General features: G+C 42.5%; 1 protein-coding gene across 7 annotated transcripts in view; it reads left to right on the top strand.

The window, feature by feature from the left end:
* Positions 1 to 18306, top strand: part of MYO9B (myosin IXB) — an 82943-nt gene extending 64637 nt beyond the window's left edge. For 3 of the 7 annotated variants that reach the window (XM_074977975.1, XM_074977972.1, XM_074977973.1), the window contains 18 exons: positions 414 to 480; positions 900 to 1030; positions 1894 to 2051; positions 3066 to 3256; positions 4125 to 4223; positions 4831 to 5007; positions 5559 to 5600; positions 6440 to 6551; positions 7125 to 7198; positions 7896 to 8088; positions 8412 to 8540; positions 9145 to 9250; positions 10963 to 11094; positions 13065 to 13188; positions 15447 to 15494; positions 16028 to 16167; positions 16474 to 16601; positions 16746 to 18306. In XM_074977975.1, the coding sequence (XP_074834076.1) occupies positions 414 to 480; positions 900 to 1030; positions 1894 to 2051; positions 3066 to 3256; positions 4125 to 4223; positions 4831 to 5007; positions 5559 to 5600; positions 6440 to 6551; positions 7125 to 7198; positions 7896 to 8088; positions 8412 to 8540; positions 9145 to 9250; positions 10963 to 11094; positions 13065 to 13188; positions 15447 to 15494; positions 16028 to 16167; positions 16474 to 16601; positions 16746 to 17188 (2494 nt within the window). In that variant the 3' untranslated portion in view covers positions 17189 to 18306. Of the gene's footprint in view, positions 1 to 413; positions 481 to 899; positions 1031 to 1893; positions 2052 to 3065; positions 3257 to 4124; positions 4224 to 4830; positions 5008 to 5558; positions 5601 to 6439; positions 6552 to 7124; positions 7199 to 7895; positions 8089 to 8411; positions 8541 to 9144; positions 9251 to 10962; positions 11095 to 13064; positions 13189 to 15446; positions 15495 to 16027; positions 16168 to 16473; positions 16614 to 16745 lie in introns of all 7 variants that reach the window. The other 4 variants (XM_074977976.1, XM_074977977.1, XM_074977974.1 and 1 more) reach the window with 4 other exon arrangements.
* Positions 18307 to 20269: the final 1963 nt, after the last annotated feature.

The raw sequence follows: 20269 nt of genomic DNA, 5'->3' as shown, positions 1-20269 counted from the left end.
AGTACATCAGTACCTGCTGTTGGTTCACATTTCTCAGAGACCTTCCTTTCCTGTACCAATAGATAAAAAGTTGCTCCAAAATAGCCAGTTTCTTCAGACCCCCAGCTTTGGCTCCATGTTTGTGATAGACAAAATTTAAAGTAAATGATCTTTTATTTTTAAATATAAAGACATTATAAGAGAGACCCACATTATTGTAATCCACAAATTAAGATGATCCTGCACAGATTAAAAATCAACACGAGATTTTTTTTTTAAATGCTTAAATCTGAAGGATTTGCCAGTATACGTTATAACTGTTCATCAATGTGGGTTAGATATTTTGTCCTGAACAGTCTGAAAATAAGAACTTTGATCCTTGAGTAGAAAGTCTGTTTTTTTCAATGAAGACTAATACTCTTCTAATCTTACAGAAATAAAGGGACTACTACTTCGCTGGATGATATTGCTAGCCGTCCTCAGTCTGTCACCATGATTCAGGTATTTGCACTCTTCAGAAGTATATTTCTGCTTTCCTTAATTGCCTTGTTAGGAAGGTGAAGCATAGAATTTTGTGTGTATTTGAACTGCTGTGTGTACTGTAAGTCCAAGTTCCTTTTAAGTCTACTTCTGCTTAATTTTCATGTAATACAGTAGGTTTTTTTTGCCAACTATTACACAACATGTGCGTTGAATGTTATATATTTTCACAAATGAACCCCCAGATGAGGCATTATATATAATTGGGCATTGCGTTGCACAATGAAAATACTACAAATTGAACAAAGCAGATTCTTTCAGTTGTTGTACACAAAAAAAGCCTGGTGGATTTCTTAGACGATGAAACTTAAGTACATAAGTTAGCACTTTCTTCATAGGCTAGATTTTAAAGGTGGTTTTATTTCTTTAATATTCTGTAGCCGTCTCTAGAAACAATGGCAGTGGAGAAGCGTAACAAGAAAATGACAGTGCAAAAGAAGTCCAATGAACAGTTATCACCCTTGGATTCAGCTGCCTCAATGCAGCCACCTAGCCAGCCAATAGATGCCAAGTATGTTTTGTGTATGTGTGTCTCTGGGATTAACGTCAACCAACCGAACCAAAGAACATGCCCTTTCCACAGCGTACCCTGTTATGCCAAATCATTGCATCTGTGTCTGTGTATGAGTATAGTGCTGTGGGACAAGATAAGGAAAAATTAAAAATATTTTTCTCTGCCAGTTAGCAAAAAAGTGTTAGTATCAATAATAGACATGAATTGCATTTTTTTGATTGTGCATTCATTGTTCTTGGAACTTTGGTCTACCAATAGATTTTTGGAAAAGTTGTGAATTATCATTTATTCTCCTTGACCTCTGAGGCTAGGATAAGAAGCAATGGGCTTAAATTGCAGCAAGGGAGATTTTGGTTGGACATTAGGAAAAATTTCCTACCTGCCAGGGTGGTTAAGCACTGGAATAAATTGTGTAAGGAGGTTGCAGAATCTCCATCAATGGAGATTTTTTAAAGAACCTCTCAAACACTTGTCAGAGATGGTCTAGATGGTGCTTTGTCCTCCTGTGAGTGCAGGGAACTGGGCTTGATGACCTCTCAAGGTTCCCTACAGTTCTGTGAGTCTATGATAAACATCTATAACTTCGTGATTGACCATTTCAGATAATGTCTCCTCTCTTCATTCTTGAAAGCTGTGTGGTAAATATAATACACGTAGACATTACCTCCTTCCATTTCCTTCCTCTTGCTTTACCTTGTTTGCACTTGGAACTTACATTCTCAAGATTTTATTCCTCACTGTCATGGCCATTAAGTGTACAGCTGAGCACACCCTTTCCCTGAAAGCCTGTCTGTGGCTGTATAAAGGAAGCTTCCATTACAAAAATGGAAAAGAAATGTGCAACCTGCTTTTACCTTCAGATCCACATTTAAAAGTCCTCTGCGCAGGCTGCTGGGAAAGAAACCAGAGAAGAAATATGGTAAAGAGAGTCCAGATGTAATGGAGGAAGGAGAGCGTCTTGCTATTCTGTCATGTATTCAGATGTCAGAAGCAGTGGAGTCACAAAAAGCATTAGAAGGTGAGTTTACTCGGCTCTGGTTCTTCCAGGAACAGGCAAGCAACTAAATGTACAATCTTCACAGCATTAGAGCCACAGTGACTATCTTAAAACTTGTCCTTTTTGAATTGCCAGAGGTGCCTGTGGATGGCAGCTTTCCCTTCATGTGTTCAGTGAAATTAAGACTCTGCAAATACTAGAAATGTTCTATGATCAAAATTATCTTCGTTTTTCAGAAAAATCATATATGATCAAAGCAAAACTTTACAATTCTGTTCTGATTCCCATTGAGGCAATGTGGGGAAGGGGTAGCTCAGTGGATAGAGCATTGGCCTTGTAAATCCAGGGTTGTGAGCCCAGTCCTCAAGGGGGCAGGGATGGAGATAGGTCCTGCTGTGAGTGGACTCTTAAAGTCCCTTCCAGTTCTATGAGATATGTATGTATGTCTATATCTCGCTTCACTAATGTCACCTGATGCCCTTTTGCTGTCTAAATGGAAGCTGAAGTCTTCAGCAAATCAGTTGCCAGCTGTAGTTGCTGAGCACTTGGAAACTTGTCTCTAAGCTCTTTTAAAAAGGGGCTAGGGGATAGGTTAGATTTTAAAAAAAATGTTAGGGATAGGTCCTGCTGTGAGGACTGGACTCAATGAGCTTTTGAGGTCCCTTCCAGCTCTATGAGATACGTATATTTCCATGTTTCTGATGCCGAGAGTCTTGTCCAAGTCTCAGCTTGGAATCCAAAGAAACTTCTTCAGAATTGCATTTGGTTTACCTTCTCTTAAAAGTTTGTGCAGAGTACAAGATCATTGTAGACTTCTTTGTTACTTTACATATTTCTGGTGATACAGGTTTGACTCAACCTTGTGTTTATTGGAAATTGCTATGAAATGAATTGTTTAAAAGCAGTTGCTGTGATTACAAAATACAGTTGTGACCTGTTCCATGCTTTCCATGGTGCAGTGCAGGGGAGCTGAGGGAAATAAAGCTGCAAAATTCTATCTTCCTGCCTAAAATAGATAACAATTATTTTTCCTAGCCTCCTCTGGATACCCAACTCATCCCCAAGCAGGAGAGCAACTGGTGAAAGAAACTAGCAAAGGGAAGAAAAACCGTGCTATTAAAATCAGCAAGATTTCAGCAGTGTCTGAGAAGTGGCCAGCATCTGTGTTCCGTGAGATAACAAATGCCAATGAGCTGAAATACCTTGATGAGTTCCTTCTAAAGAAGGTGAGATGCAGTGAAGTAGAATGCAATGCAGATCACTGTTGTAGGACAAATTATACGATTACAGTTCTTCTCACTCCATTTTTACTTCTTGTTGGCTAACATAAATTGGAGTAGAAACTTTTTATGATTTATATCTTATGTATTTTCTCACCTTTTAAGATGTTTTAGTGCCCAGACTTCCAGAGCAGGTCAACTTAGAAACTCTTATGTGAACAGACCTGAGGCACTTCTTTCACCCCTGTTCTGTCATTGCTGTATGTGGGGATGTCCTTTTGACCAGGAGTTCCATGAACAGAGTGGCCACGACACTGAGTCTTCAGCTACCTCTTACTCTTGTGACTTGCCACTGCATAAAGAGCTGCATCTTTTTTTGTTTTCTCAAAATGTAAATCGGACATTGCTACTAGAGGGATCTCATACAAAAATGCAAGTGCAAGTGCTGAGCAGAACTATCAGATTGTTTTGAATGAATGTTTTTGCCACTCTAATAACTTACTGTGGGGTTCAAAAAGTTAGGGAAGTGATTTAATAACTTGACACAAGATGGATTTTTTTCTTAGTCCAGATGTTCCAAATACATATAGTGCTCCCCTCCCATGGCAAGTTACCTTTGTTCTTGTATTCAGGCAGTAAGCTAAAGTTCACAGGAATTTATGGATAAGAACACAGTCATTGGAGAAGGAGACAGACAAGTGTTATCTTCCAGGTGTGACAGAACTCCTTGGTATTTTCTAGCTGCATCACAAAATCCCATTTTGGACCATTAGAAGCTTCTGAAATCTCTGATCCAAAAGGGTTAGCTTAAATTTAGTACGGCCTGAATGTTCTCTTCTGAAATAGGTTTGTGACAAACATCATTGCCTTTCAGATAAATGATTTGAACTCCCAGAAGTCTGCTATTGAATGTTTATTTTTTGAAGCCACAGAAAAGTTTAGAGGAAATATCAAAACCATGTATTCTGTTCCCGTAAGTAACGTAACTTACTAGACCTAAAAGCAATGTGAATATCACACCAGCTCTTTGCAAAATCAGTTAGAGCTAAGCATTTAAAATGAATGCTCTAGCTTTGCTTGTTTGTGTTCTCTGTAGTCTTTCAGTATGCAAGTAGGAATTTCTAACAATGATTTAATATTTCATTACTTTTTTATTTTCATGACAAAAGTAGGGTGCAAATGCAAAACTCTGCAAACTGATACTCTTCAAGAAGATGCATTTTTCTTTTCCTTTCTCATCACCCCTCTGGCTGTCGTTACAGTGCTGCTGCAAAGATGGCTGGACTTTACTGTCATCAGCTCATTTGTGTTGCTGCATTAATTCCCAGTGGATGACCATTAAAAGTTATCCAGCAGTGTTTCAACATGAAAGTTAATGTCTGGGGAAAAAAAGAACAATGCACTGTATTATTCTGTTTCAGTGGAGTAGCTGTGTTAGTCTGCACTTTCAAAAAAACCAACCACACACAAGCTCATTACATAATAAATAAAATTGTTAGTCTTTAAGGTGCTACAGGACTGTTTGTTTTTTTGTATTACACTGATTGTTCATATTTGAATAAGGCCTTTACTTCCCCTAGAACGGGCAAATCCATGTAGGCTATAAAGACCTGATGGAAAACTATCAGCTTCTTGTTATAAATCTTGCGAAAGAGAGAGAAGAGGAGGACGTCAAGCTGGTTTTAAATCTCTTCCAATCTCTTCTTGATGAGTGTTCCCGAGGATATGCAAGAAGAGACGAGTTGGAGCAGCACAAGGTATAGTACTTGCTTTCCACTAGTCAAATGGTGTTTGAAAAAGTTTTTTTAAAGCTGTTTAGAGAGTTAGAACCATATTTTTCCTAAAATTGTCATCATAAAGAGTCCGTGTTACTTTCTCACATATGTCCTTTTCAGAAATTTTTTTTTTTCATTTATTAATCCTGAATCCAGAATCTGGTAATAGATTCTTACAGACTTTGGACAGTATATTTGAAAGTATTTCTCATCCTTATGCATTTTTTTAAGATTACTGAAATACCAAGATTAATTTGGGAAGAATCTTTGTAAAATTTCCCAAGTTCTTAGTATGTACGGTTCCATAATGCTAGTGCTTTATCACCAGACAATGACACACACATACCCCTGTGACAGATTCAGGAGATGGTTTGAAGTGTGAGAGGAACCCTGTCCAGCTGTGTTAAGCTAGCAGATGGAGGCTGCAATGTGGAACCTCAGATGAAAGAGATGGAGTAGGGACTATGAAGTTGAGAGGGGAGAAGAAATCTTTGGAGTGCACATTTAACACGTCTTTATGTATCTCATTGCAGCAAAACAAAGGCCAGAAAAAGAAACGAAAACAAGACCGTGCAGTGAGTTTTTTTTAAATTGTGGTAATGCATGAAATCCGCAGCCATGGTTGACTAGATGCCACATTATCCTTCTCTCACAAAAAGTTGCTTAAACTAATGTGACTTCTTGGGTGCTTCTACACTAGGAACTAACTTCAAAGTTAGGCAGTACTTCAGAGTAGCCAGCAGTAAGTCTACACACGTTTTCCCTTACTTCAAAGTAAGGGAGCCTAACTTCAAAATCCTTTCTCCATTCCTGGGAATGGAGTAGTGCCCTACTTTGAAGTTGTACTTCACAGTAAGCAACTTTGAAGTTATTTTTGTCTTGTAGACGGCCCTTAGGTTGCATGCTAAACTAATTTAACTGAGTCATGTTGCTCTGGAACTGTTGTCTTCCATGTTTCATCAAGGCAGCAGAATGATTCTTGTGGTATGCGAGGTATTTTCAGAATCACTTAATACCTTAAAAAAAAATTTGCTGAAGATAGTTACCATGATTTGAAACATGAGGACAGATATAATTTACTGCAGAGTAGTGCACGCTGGAAGGAACATTGAAATTCCCGGTAGTAGTTATTGGTATCTGAACGTTAAGTTACCTCACATGGAAAAGCTCATGGCATTGTTGTGGATGGCTCCATGAAAATACTTGTACTGTGCACAAAAGCCACCAGAAAAGAGAGTAAGAAAACAGCTGCATTAAAGGATAGAGAAAAATACTGCATCAAAAATTAATGCCAATTCCTGGTTTAAGGCTGTAAGTTGTAATTGTGGACAAGAGAAGAAGTTAGGTGGTGACGACTCCCTTTATTTTCTTCAGAAACAATCTGAGCTATTAACTTTTCCCTTTCCCCACCCAGATTGAGGAGTACAATGGCCACGTGTTCACCAGCTACCAAGTGAGCATTCGGCAGTCATGTGAGCAGTGCTCGTCCTACATCTGGCCTATGGAGAAGGCATGTCTTTGCAGTAGTAAGTGGAAACGGTTCATTCTTGCCCCTAGTTTTTAAAATCGCAGAGCCCTTATAACTTTGGGGGTGACAGGCACAGCCTCATTGGGGATAATTGCTGGGAATGCTTTGCAACTGATGGTGCCTGGACAGGTAAGATCTTGCAGTTGTGGAACACCTAGATAAGTTGCCATAGGGGTACAGTCACAAGCTAGCTGGCACAGGTGACAGATCCTGCTCCATGAAGGGCATCACGCAAAACAACTGCATGTCCCTTTTCTGTGGCTGAAGAATTCAGGGTGAGGTGAAGTTCCCACTTGAGTTTCCTAATAACGTGAAAGAACATTGTCAAATCCCAGCTGGAGCAACCTTACAACTAAGAATAACGTGAGAGAATATTGTCAAATCCCAGCTGGAGCAACCTTACAACTAAGAATGTTTTTCCATCTTGCTGGCGAAAGGTAATTTGGGTTTGGGGGGAAATGCCAGGCTGCAGCTTTCTCGGACTATAGAGAGACTAACAGCAGAGGGGAAACAGAGGAAACTTAGCATTTGAATCTGTTGTGATGTTTGTAACTGTCCCTCTCCTCTGCAGTTTGCAAGTTGATTTGCCACAAGAAATGCATGTCCAAAACTCAGAGCTGCTGCACATTGCCCTGTGGGAAAAAGGTAAAAGAAGGCCCATCCTTAGAGTACGTCTGTAATGTGTTAGGCAATGATTGTACCAACAACTGAGAATCTCAGCCAGTGCTCGACCTCAGGTGCCATTCTCACTAGTGGATGTCCTGTAACCAAAAGTTATTAACGCACATGATGTGATGAAGTCACTGGTCCAATGCTCTGGAACTGCTATGTATGAAGCCAGGCAGGACTCTGGGTGGTGTGGCTCTCCTTGGGGCATGCCGTTCAGACCCAGGAGCCTCTTCCATGAAGGTCTCCTTGGGTCTGGCCCCCAAGCATTCAGTGCTCCATAAATGACCCTGGGGAAGCCAGATGCCCTGGACTCCCCCTTCTGTGTCCCTGGCCATCTTGCAGCAACCTAGCTTCCAAAATCCCTTTTGCCCCTCCTCCTGGTCTCTGTCTCGTTTCATGAGCAGAATGTACCCTGGTCACATCCTCTGTTTGGTTCTCAGGTTACAAAGGGCCATCCTCCATGCTTATGTGCAGGCAGTGGGAGCTGCCTCACTTGCTTCTGAGGGTCCCCAACCCTAGACACTGGTGCAGTACACACAGAAACTGAAGCACACAGTGCAAAGCGCTGAGTCTCACATAGGCTCAGATACAACATAACAAGCAGGGAGGGGGAGAAGCCTATTGTGACTTGGGAGCTGGAGTCCAAATGACACTTGATCTACATCAATTCCAGGACAACCAAGGTGTAGAGTCCCATCACTTCGGAGTGTGCGTGAGTTCCTTAACCAGCGATAAGAATTCGGTCCCAGTTGTCATGGAGAAACTACTAGAGTATGTGGAAATGCATGGCCTTTACACGGAAGGAATCTACAGGAAATCGGGGTCAGCAAATCGCATGAGGGAGCTGAAACAGTTGCTACAGACAGGTATGTCTAAATAATGTTTTCAGCCTTTCCTGCTTCCCAGCACAGAATTCAATTGTCCTGCTATTCTGAGAGCATCTGTCTTTCAAATCAGAAAAATTGATCTGCACTAAACTGGGCAGCATGGAGCTGATATTATTGATTAACTTGATAATCTGTTCATGCTCATAAATACATCTCTCTCAGGTACATTTCGAGCAGCCACTTAGGCTTCACGGGAGTAGATACACTTGTGCTTTAATTATTTGTAGGCTCCCATCTGTGCAAGCTGATTGCGTGCATCAAAGACATCAGCTTGGCTAACTCAAGTAACTCTCTCTTTTCAGATTCAAATTCAGTGAAATTAGAGAATTTTCCCATTCACACCATCACTGGCATCCTCAAGCAATGGCTGCGGGAATTACCTGACCCACTCATGACTTTCGCACAGTATGGTGACTTTCTGCGAGCAGTAGGTGGGTTTTATCAACCATTTGTAGAGTAACAGCAGTGCATTTTCTCTTCCTCTATCTTGAAGTAGGGCTTAATGCCCCAGCACTGTGTATTATGTGGTCTCTTCCTAGTAATTTGTACAGCAGTCTGTCTGTCCTAGGGAACAAAAATTTGAGGTGGGGAGAGGGGTCCATTTTTGGCTTTCTGGTGTCAGAATTCTTTTATCTCTTTTCAGAATAGCAGCCTCTGTAATGATACTGCCCTTTCTTGAGGGGAAAACCAATGAGTGGATTAAGTTAAAAAAATGCGGACAGTCTGACAGTCCTTGCATTTGTCGCTGTGTCCTTACCATGCTGTGACAAGTTTGTGAAGAAGGGGGGAAACTAATACCATCTGCTGTGTGCTGTTTTCTCTCACTGTACTGGTGAGTAAATGAAGTGACAGCCACAGCTTCCGAAATATTAAGTAATATGAGAGGTGTATAGGTTCAGCGGTGCCTTTAGGTTAAGGTCATCAGATCCCTCCAAGAGCAATCTAATGTTCTGGAGTTAATTGTCTGCTGCTTTAGCATTGCTGTGGGCTCCTGAGCACCTTGAGATCTTGCTGTGCTTGTCTCTTCTTATGCAGAGCTACCAGAAAAGCAGGAGCAACTTGTTGCCATTTACAGTGTCCTTGAACAGCTTCCACAAGCCAATCACAACACCCTGGAGCGACTTGTCTTTCACCTTGTCAAGTAATAATCTTTCCTTTCCTTTGAATTTTATCTGCACTGGTTCCAGTCTCCCTCTGCTGTCACCTTCCAATTATTCTTTTAAAAAGCCATATGACAAAGAGATAAGTATATTTGTCATGTGGAATTTTTAATTTGTCTTGGAAGCTTTCTGACAGCCTGACCCTTCTTGGAATCTGAGTAGGGATTTTACTGCTTTATGTGAAAGACTGACTTGATAAAGGTGAGAATTTAGGGTTGGTCCTTAGCATGTGCACAATCTAAAAATGGAAATGGCTTCCTAGGAAAGGAGTATTGCAGAAACGGATCTAGGGGTCATAGTGGATCACAAACTAAATATGAGTCTACAGTGTTGCCAAAAAACCAAAATCACCTAATCGTTTGGGGATGCATTAGCAGGAATGTTTTAACTAAGAAGCAGGAAGTAAGTCTTCTGCTCTACTCTGTGCTGGTTAGGCCTCAACTGTAGTACTGTATCCAGTTCTGGGCCCCACATTTCAGGAAGGATGTGGAGAAACTGGAGAAGGTACAGAGATGAGCAAAAAATTATTAAAGGTCTAGAAAATATGACCTTTGAGGGAAGATTGAAAAGAACTGGGGTTTTTTTAGTTTGGAAAAGAGAAGACAGAGAGGCAATGTAAGCTTTCAAGTATGTAAAATGTTACAAGGAGGAGGGTCTCCTTAATATCTAATGATAGGACAAGATGCAATGGGCTTAGATTGCAGCAAGGGAGATTTAGGGTAGGACATTACGAAAAACTTTTATCAGGGTGGTTAAGCCTGGGAATAAAATGCCTAGGGAGGTTGTGGAATCTCCACCATTGGAAATGTTTAAGTGTAGGTTAGACAGACACCTGTCGGGGTGGGCTACAATGATGGTTCTTAATTCTGCCATGAGTGCGGGGGGCTGGACTCAATGATTCAAGAGGTCCCTTTCAGTTCTCATTCTATGATCCTTCTCCCCATCTCTCCTGCCATCTGGTCTATTTGTATCAGGTGAGCCAAGCAGTGTTAGCTGGTAAGTGTAACTGTAGGTCGTGGCTGAGTGGTGGGTTTGAGCAGCCTGGAATGTAGGGATTAGTGTGGTTAGAGGGCAGATACTGTAGGGATGTTAAATTGTAACAGAGAGGAAGCTGTGCTAGTCTATATACTATCAAAACAAAAGAGCAGTCAAGTAGCACTTTAAAGACTAACAAAATAATTTGTTACGTGAGCTTTCGTGGGACAGACCCACTTCTCCAGCTCACCTAATAAATTATTTTGTTAGTCTTTAAAGTGCTACTTGGCTGCTTTTTTGTGTAGGGATGTTAGTGCAGTTGAATGGCAGAGGCAATGTGAGCACTGCAAGTGCCTATACATGTTCTAGTGATGAGCTGGGTTACTGCTGGCAAGGCGCATGAAGTGCAGAAGACCTAAGCAGGAGTCTGAAAATAGGGTAATAACTGACTCACAATAGAGGCATTGAATGGCTGGCCAAGGCTCATCCAGGCTGCCTCAGTAGATGTGGATTCATGGTTTTTTTCATGCAACAAGTTATAAAATTCACTTATTTAAAAAGAAACAAAAATCCTTATACCCTCTGCCATGTTTTGAACTGCTCTGGAACATCTCCCACAGCTGCTATGCTGAGACGGCAGCAAAGTGTCATCAGATTACTTGTTTTCTAGCAACAGTTACTAAGAAATTTTCATTTTGTTCCAAACATTGAATTTCAGAGTGGCCCTGGTAGAAGACGTCAACCGCATGTCAGCCAATGCCCTGGCAATCGTCTTTGCTCCGTGTATCCTGCGCTGTCCTGATAATTCTGACCCACTCACCAGTATGAAGGATGTGTCAAAGACAACCATGTAAGTCACAGCACTCAGTGTGCTGCAGAGGTCTTTATGCACTGAAATTGCCCCACCAGCCAGTGCGTCTCTCCAATACTGTTGTGTATGTCTTGCACTTTAGTCCATGCTAGAACTATCTGATGGAAAAATTTGAGCCCTGTAACAGGCTGCAGGATTGAGTACAGAATTAGGAGCCTGCACATCCTGGCTACGTCTACACGTGCACCCAACTTCGAAATAGCTTATTTCGATGTTGCGACATCGAAATAGGCTATTTCGATGAATAACGTCTACACGTCCTCCAGGGCTGGCAACGTCGATGTTCAACTTCGACGTTGCTCAGCCCAACATCGAAATAGGCACAGCGAGGGAACGTCTACACGCCAAAGTAGCACACGTCGAAATAAGGGAGCCAGGCACAGCTGCAGACAGGGTCATGGGGCGGACTCAACAGCAAGTCGCTCCCTTAAAGGGCCCCTCCCAGACACACTTTCATTAAACAGTGCAAGATACACAGAGCCAACAACTAGTTGCAGACCCTGTATATGCAGCACGGACCCCCAGCTGCAGCAGCAGCAGCCAGAAGCCCTGGGCTAAGGGCTGCTGCCCACGGTGACCACAGAGCCCCGCAAGGGCTGGAGAGAGAGTATCTCTCAACCCCCCAGCTGATGGCCGCCATGGAGGACCCCGCTATTTCGATGTTGCGGGACGCGGATCGTCTACACGTCCCTACTTCGATGTTGAACGTCGAAGTAGGGCGCTATTCCCATCCCCTCATGGGGTTAGCGACTTCGACGTCTCGCCGCCTAACGTCGATTTCAACTTCGAAATAGCGCCCAACACGTGTAGACGTGACGGGCGCTATTTCGAAGTTACTGCCGCTACTTCGAAGTAGCGTGCACGTGTAGACGCAGCTCCTGAGTTCTAACCCTGGCTCTGACTCTGGTTTCTGTGGTTTTGGCACAACAGATCCCAATCTTCATGAGGGCATCAGGCTACAACTGTAACTGCATTAATAACAAAGAGTCTTAACAATTCTGAATTCAAACTAATGATAGAAAATGTTATGGATTTGCTTCCTTTATTTGTTTTGCGAGCAGGGCTTGCATAGTTGGAGAGGGATACGTTACAGCATGGTGGGTTAAATCTGTCTATGTAAAATAAAAATCACAATTGGCCAAAAAGTAACACCATTCACATATAAACAGCTATCATATAGCTGTGCTGAGAACTATTACTTATATGGCAGGGCACAGAAATAAAACACTGTCACGTGCCCACCTGGGAGGCTTTCAGCTTTTACCTCTGAACCTCTCTGATTTGAGGATTGTGCCCATAGGCTCTTTGTGCTAATCACTAGCATTGCTGGCTTTACTGCAGCTTCTCTACCACTCTGTGCTTATCACCACCCTTGCTACACTGCTCGCCTTGGACATGCCTCAGTCATTTCAAAGAAAGAGCCAGAGCAGAAATGAAAGAAGTGGTTGAAAAATAATAAAGCATTGGCTTTTTCCAACTTCTGATTCAGTTTCTCTTCCCATGGGTCTGTAAAGCTGGAGAAGGGCAGTAAAGGGAACATTCTGTCCCCATCAGTGTCTGTGCTGGAGCAGGGAGAGGACAGCAGGTAGAGGAGACTAGCTAGCAGCATGGGTGATGCGTGTTCACTTCCCATTGTTGCATGGAGTCACAGTGTGCAAGGTTTGGATTATCCAAGTCAGAACATTCGCCATCTGCAGCACTGCTTTTGGTTGCATCCAGTCCTGCTTGTCTGTGGAGACTTTTCATCCTGCACTCATACACACCAGTCTCTGGAGATTTTAGTTTGAGAGAGGACCATCCACAGTTGTGTGTGACATCCCTGAGCTAAGTGTATTCACCAGCAGCATGTTGAATGTCCATATGGTGGTGATGCATCCCATCCCACATGGTTGTTCGTAAGCACGTGTGGGTATTCAGGCTGCTGACTGAACTCTTGCACTTTCACACAGGTGTGTGGAAATGCTAATAAAGGAACAGATGAGAAGATACAAGATAAAAATGGATGAAATTAACCAGCTAGAAGCAGCTGAGAGCATTGCTTTCCGACGACTCTCTTTGCTCTGTCAGAACACGGTAAGCACTATGATGAGTAACAGGCCTCACATCACAGTGGGGCTGTATAGCAGTTCCCTTGAGGTGGTAGAAATTCACTGTGGCCTGACCCTTCCAACCTAGTCAGTGCGTTAATGACCAAGTGCTAGTTACTGACCTTGGATTATAATGAAAAGGCAGCTGGCCCAGCCCTGTGTTGCAGCGGGAACTAGGCCTCTGCCATGTGAAAGTCTGAATTTGAGTGAGCTCAGTGTGCTGAGGAGGAAGAACCTCAGAATGATGTAAGTACAGAGAGCATCTGGGCACCAGTCCAGCAGCTCCATAAGTAGGCTTGTGAGGCAGCTGTGCCTGTGTGTTGCCTAGTAACCTACAGAAGGGGAGCCCTTCATTTCAAAAGCTATGGCAGTTCACTTGTTCAGAGTGTGCTCTCGCTGCAGTCTCTGGTACTTCTGTGACAATCTCAGCTACAGTTGTGTCAAAGTCACCTCTGCAAGCCTGGCTGTGCAATGGTACAGACTCTGATCAAATGGTTAGTGTTTGGGAATAGGACCAATCATAAACTTTATACTAAAGAGAGTTGATACCTTTTCTCTGGCACAGGGTGGTTTAGTATAAAACATGAGTCACGTACTCCGAGATCTCGATTCTGTATCTAGCTGCGCAAACAACAAAACTCTGTGTGCATCTTTGAGTAAGTTATGTCACCACTGCCAGGCTCAGTTACTGCTTCTTTCAAGCAGGAGCAATGGCATTTGCCTCCCAAAAGGCACAGGTGCTGGAACTAAGGGTGCAAGAGCAGCCCCTGGCTTGAAGTGGTTTCCACTCAATAATGGGGTTTACAGTTTGATTCAGTGGCTGTCAGTGCACATGCACACTGTAAGCACTGCTCCAGCTTCCTGCCAAAAGAAGGGATGTGGGGCTTTCTTAAGAAACTTTGGAATGCAGAGAATTAAAGCCCTTGAATGGAAGATGTGGACCTACAATTTCTGGCTCCTAGTCACAGTGTTAATTCTCAGTTGAGGGGAGGTGGTTAGAGAGAGCAGACAGATGACCATTCCTTCATCAGATCCTGGTTGGCTGGGACCAGGGGACTCCAGAGATGAGTGTGTAGCTTCATGTGTGCATACAGTACAGGCTGTGAGCACTGGGATCATTGTCAGAGTAGTAATTCCTACCTACGCTACTGCCCATGTGAGAAGAGCAATTTCCAAATGTGGGAAAATCAAAATGGAGGGCCTCCAGGACACTTATTTGGGGGCAGGCTCTTTCCCTCCTTTTTTGGCACTGCAGTGGCTTGAAACAAGATTGTTTTGTATAATTAGTAAACGTGAATTCATGTCCTGCTTTATGTCAACGGCTGAATAACTTGGATAGGGTGAGTCAATAACACAAATTTTGCTTTAAGCAGGGGCCAAACCTGGAAAAATTTTGGCTCCAGAGCTGGGGAGGTTTCATAAAGCTATGAGTGACTGAAAATGGTTGGCGGATATCATGGAAATGCTGTAGAAACCCCAACTCTAGTTGCTCAGCATGAAGTAGTGCTTTACAAGAGAGTCCATCAGTCTCAGACACATGATCATCCTAGCCCCAAAGGACTTGTAGTCTAACTGCACAAAGAAAGGTTCTTAGTACCAGACAGATCTTGCACTGAGATTTCTTTATGATTCTTTGGCCTTATCATGCTGCTGATTTAAAATAATAATAATAATTAAAGCAGAGCATCCTTCAAGATTTCACCATGGAGTGCTGCTTTGAAATCAATGGGATGAAGAGAGCCTGTTGATTAGTTAAATAGTGTTACACAAATATGTGTTAACCTTGCATGGCTGTTTTTAATCCTATATGTGAGAATTGTGACAGCCAAACAGTGAGATTCCACATATGAACCTCAGGATGTTGGCTGATTCAAACCTGATACAACTGGTCAGTGTACTCTAGAAATCTGACAGAAGTGAAAAAAATCAGTTTTTTTTTTCTTTAATCAAAAGGTCCTAAATGTGTCTGACCTACTGATTTGATTCTGGCTGATACTGCTAACAAGATGCTTTAGCAGAGTGAAATATGTACTATGGAATAAGAAGGTCTTTGATAATGAGAGATCAAATACCTCTGTGCGTAGGTAGATTAAAATGTTTTTAATGCCTTAAATATTACCTTTATGGACCCTCCTAACACATACATTGCAAAATATCACAGTGATAGAACTGTCCAGAAACAAAAACAAAAAAATTTTTGAAGTTACCATGATGTAGTGAATTTGGGTCTTCATCTTTCTCTAGCTCTGGCCTGTAAAACTTGGGTTTTCTTCTCCCAGTGAGGGGGTGTTGGTACGTACAAAAACTGATGTGTTTAGAGTGCATGGTTAATTTTCTTATGGCATCACGGCATGATGGGATATTTACTGCTTATTATAACTTACATGGTATGAAATGGATTTTAAAACAATCCAGACTGCATGCATCACTTCTGCCCTTTCCCCAGAATGCATGCATCATTGCTGTCCAATTCCTTCCTCACATCACCATTCCTTATTGTTATAATATGTAGTTACAGATTTGTAGTTAACTGTCTCAGCTAAACAAGTGTTGGCAAATGTTTTCTCTATATTGAACAACATGAAAAAAAAGTTATAACAAATGAGGTGAAATTAAACCTTCAAAGCAAATTAAAACTACCATGTGACCTATTCAAAACTATCTATCTGTATATGGAATGGATAACAAAATGAGTCCCTCTCTTCCTTTCTTGGACCCCTTCACTCACCCCGTGTTCACGTGCCCATCCTTTATAACTAACTTGATGGTAGTGTGGGTTATTTTTTTCTTCATTATGAAGCATGACACATCAAACTTTCTTACAGAGTAAAAGTCCCCAAGACAAGGGAAATGCCAACAGCATCCCTGAGCTGGGATCCCTGCAGGAAGAAGAAGAGGTGTCTGATGTTGATAACCGGGAAAAGGAGATTCTGATAGAACGCATACAATCAATAAAGGAGGAAAAGTGAGTCCCATCTTCGCATTGCCAATGAAATCCATTGAGCTAGTGCCTCATGTTCTGGGAGGTGATGCATCATGCTGCGTTATTTCTTTGTTGAGAGTCAAGCGTAATGTACAAAGTCAGAATGGAGAGGCAGTGAAGGTTAACAGTCAAAGGAAATATTCTGAGGTGTAATTTGGTGAGGTGTATGAGCAGGACTGCTTGCCACCAAAGTCTGCTCAGCTTAGAACTGTTCATGTTAGCAGCATTGGTAAATATTGTAAGTCTCTGTCTCTCTGGAGTGCTCTAATCTACATGTGTTTGATGCAGGGAAGAAATAACATATCGATTACCTGAGCTTGACCAGCGAGGCTCTGATGAGGAGAATCTAGACTCTGAGACCTCTGTGAGCACAGAGAGCCTACCAGAGGACCGAACAGGGCGGCTGGATACTGAAGGTCAGTATTAAGGTAGTGTGCGCTCTTTTTATTACCCTCTACGTTACATTTTACATATTTTTGAGACATCTGGTCAAAACCAGTTGTGTCAATTTACACTTTTAAAAACGCACTTTAACTTCCACATACTTTCTTTCTTTAAAGCCACTGTGTTACCTGAATCCTGGGGCCAGGGTCAGTGCCCCTGTGTGCCTGCCAAAGACGTTTGTAGAGGCACCAGTGCTTCTTTTCCACTGGCCCCTACAGTCTCCTATTCAGTTACAAGGTGCAGACCATCCTCAGTGCTGATGAAGATGAAAGTCCCCTGCCGAAATCCAGTGATGCCCACAGCAAATATCAAACTTCCTTATGGGATTCCCAAACTGACAGAATCCCATGGCAAAACAGTGGTTATTGAAATGTCCCAGCAAGTGGTGAGACGGAGGGACCGGCCAGCAAGGCGAACGGATAAAATTAACTCTGTGTACATTGCACAAGGGTCTGCAGTGGCCCAAGCTCAGGAACCTTTGGATGAATATGAACCAACAGCAAAAGTGAAGCGGAGGTTTTCAGACCCTTACTCACACATTGCCTGCACAGATGAATGAAATATTTAAAATGTTGGAATTTGTTTAAAATTGGGACTGTAGCTTTTGGCTCTAACCCTCCTTTACAGATTGTGAACTTGTGCACTTGCCCTAAGGAGTCCTTGGATTTGCAGTATGGAAATCTCAGCACTCTATGGGATAAAACAAGGAATATCCTACTCTTTGTACACAACTCATAAGGAACTTGGCAGGTTAGGTGGGAGTCGGATCTAAATCTGCTTTGGTCACAAAGTAAAATACTGGGACTTGAGTCTGCAGAAAGACTCTAGTGACCTCAGTTTCTTCTGCTGTGCCTTTTTGTATTTGCCTACGATGGGCTGTAATAGGCCTGAAGGTAAGTTAGTCTCTAGGCTTTGCCTTACTCCATTTTTTATGTTTTATGTCAAGTTCCGTTCTGGTTTACAGAATTGTTAATGTAATAGCCTTAACTGAGACCAAAAATATACAAAATGTTTATTAATACATTGCACTTTTTAAAAACATGCGTTATCAATGTCCTATCGCTAGTGTGTCTGCCCTTCCCAGAGAGCCCTTTAGTAGGAGAGAGGACACTTGATTCTGACCAAGAGTGGATCTGCTTTCCTGAATTAATGTCGTTTCCCCCCACTTCCATAACAGGATTTGGAGAGATTCCTGCAGGGTAAATACCAATCGCCCAAGGCCTTGTAACAGAGGAATGTTTCTGAGAGTTCAGTGCTTTGTATACAATTATAATCAAGTTGCTAAGTAAATGCAGTGGGCAGCTTTGTGCAAGGCTCTGTTCAGAATATGCTGTGTATCATTGTACTGCAAAAGTCACTGGAGGTCAGGCATGAACAAATGCAAGCACAAACAGCTCCTAAAACCTGAGCCAGCTGAGTCAGCCTTAGATTACCATTCAGTCTCTCTTCTACCAATGTGAACTGGGAGTGTAGATGGGGCAGCAGACTTTCTGGCTGATAGGACGAGCTCCACTTCCTGGCTTCAGTCAAGAATCCCTTCCAGTCTTCTACACTGCAGAGTGCCAAACATGACATAAATGTGCGTCAGAGACGGGAGGAAGATGGAGCTTTTCTCTATGGAAAATTTTGAATTTGTAATCCCCCCTCAAAAAATAGACCCAGTTTGATTTGGAGATGTTACGGTGTCTCAGGGGAGTTTTAATTGGCACGTCTCCATGCCATGCTCCTAATGATGTACCATCTCCTGTGATACATCAGTGTGTCTTGAGGGAGGGAGGAGAGGGTCATGCATTATGGCAGTCACATAGCTGTAGTGCACAATTGGAGAAGTCTAGCTGGAGAGCCTGCCCCAGGGAGAAGAATGGATGCATGACTCCCATGCGTTCAGTTTTCAGCTATTTAGACTTTCAATGAAAGAAAAATCAATTTCCTACAGACTACACCGAGGTTTACAGAAATAATTAACTGAAACCCCAATTTTCCATGCAAATAGTTTTGATGCTTGTCAGGCATCCTGATGCTTTAATTATAATAAACATGCTGCTGTAGCAATTAGTAGTGAAGGAACAAATTTACTTCTTAGAGCTGCTGCTGAGTCAGTGAGGACCCATGCACTGCCATAAAAAGCACTCTGCTTTATCCCAACATGAGAAGTTTGCTGCTCTAAAGCTCTGAGGTAAATTAGAAAATTCCAGCACCATATTTCTCACTAACTCTCCAAAGAGATACTGAATGGACTCATCAGACACCTCGGGCAGCATGAACAAAAACTGTTTTGTGTTTTTCTTGGCATATGATACAAAACTGGGAAGGGGGAGAATAATATTAAAAAAACAATCTATCTCCTGTCAGAGATCAGAACAGAATTAGTCTCCATGCTGTTGAGTACTAATTTTCTTCCACTGTGCACTGTCAGGTAGCCCTAAGCACAAAGTGAGGCAGGCTGGTAAGATTCTTTAAAATACCTTCCATATGCCATGACTTTTTTTTTTTTTAAATAGCAAAAATATATATAAAAATGACCAAGTCTTTATCAAGCAGACTAACCTCCACCTACTATTGCTTACTAGCAGTTGGGTCTGCGCTGTGCGGTAATATCAGGTCTGAATGAACAGAACTCAGCTGCAATGGAGATGGCTGTCACAGGAGCACAAGAAATCCAAGATGTCCTGTTGAAGTTTTTTGATCTTTCCATGTTTGGTATTGTACATCTAGGTATAACCCATCCTAGAGACTGTCCAATTATCAACTGACAGTGAATATTCTACCCTTCAGATACTGGAGCTATTTCACAGTAGAAACAAAGATGAAAGCAAGAGCTGGCTGTGCGCTAGCAAGATCCAGCCTAGATGTGCTGCTGAAAGCTGGTTTAGTGTTGAAAATTGTACCAGAGGGATAGCTGTGTTACTCTGTATCCATAAAAACAATGAGAAATCCTGTGGCACTTTGTGCCAACACATTTATTGGCATATAAGCTTTTGTGGGTAAAGATCCACTTTGTCAAGATGCATATGGGTCTTTGCCCATGAAAGCTTATGTGCCAATCACCCTGTTAGTCTATTACATGCCATAGCACTTCTCCTTGTTGAAAATTGCTCTCCAGAGGAATCTGCCACCTCGGGAACCCTGAGCAGGTTCCACAACTCTTCTGAAGACAGCTTTGGGCAGCAGTAGGTAATCTGGTTGCAGGGATCCCTGCCCTGAGCCCTCTGCATTCATTTACATTTCTTACCTGTACTGTCCTATCACAACCACCCCCTCTCTGCCCCGGGGGAGTAACTACGGCGTAGAGCACGACTGGTAAATGGAAGTTATTCACCCCGAAGGATCACTGCTTGAAGGCTGCACAGAAGAGAGATTTTAAGAAGGAATCATCTAAAATTAAGAGGCTTATGCAGCTTTGGTGTTGCACTGAACATCCTTCTTATGGAAACGTCACCGCTCTAGTCCACTCCGCTGAGTGCAGTTTAAATTTAAACCCATTTCCGGGTTAAACGCGCTGTGAGCGACCTTGCGGAAGCAGAGGGGGGATCTCTACCCGGCGCTGGCGCCTGAGGGGCCCTTAGACGTGCCAGCAGCAGCGGCTCACTTTGGAAATGCCTTTAGCGCATGACTGGAGCCGGGTCAGCTCCAGGCTCCC

The sequence above is a fragment of the Carettochelys insculpta genome, chromosome 27 (genome assembly GCF_033958435.1).
Source record: "Carettochelys insculpta isolate YL-2023 chromosome 27, ASM3395843v1, whole genome shotgun sequence".
Classification (NCBI taxonomy): domain Eukaryota; kingdom Metazoa; phylum Chordata; order Testudines; family Carettochelyidae; genus Carettochelys; species Carettochelys insculpta.
The sequence above is the reverse complement of the archived record's forward strand: the minus strand, read 5'-3'. Positions and strand labels throughout refer to the sequence as shown.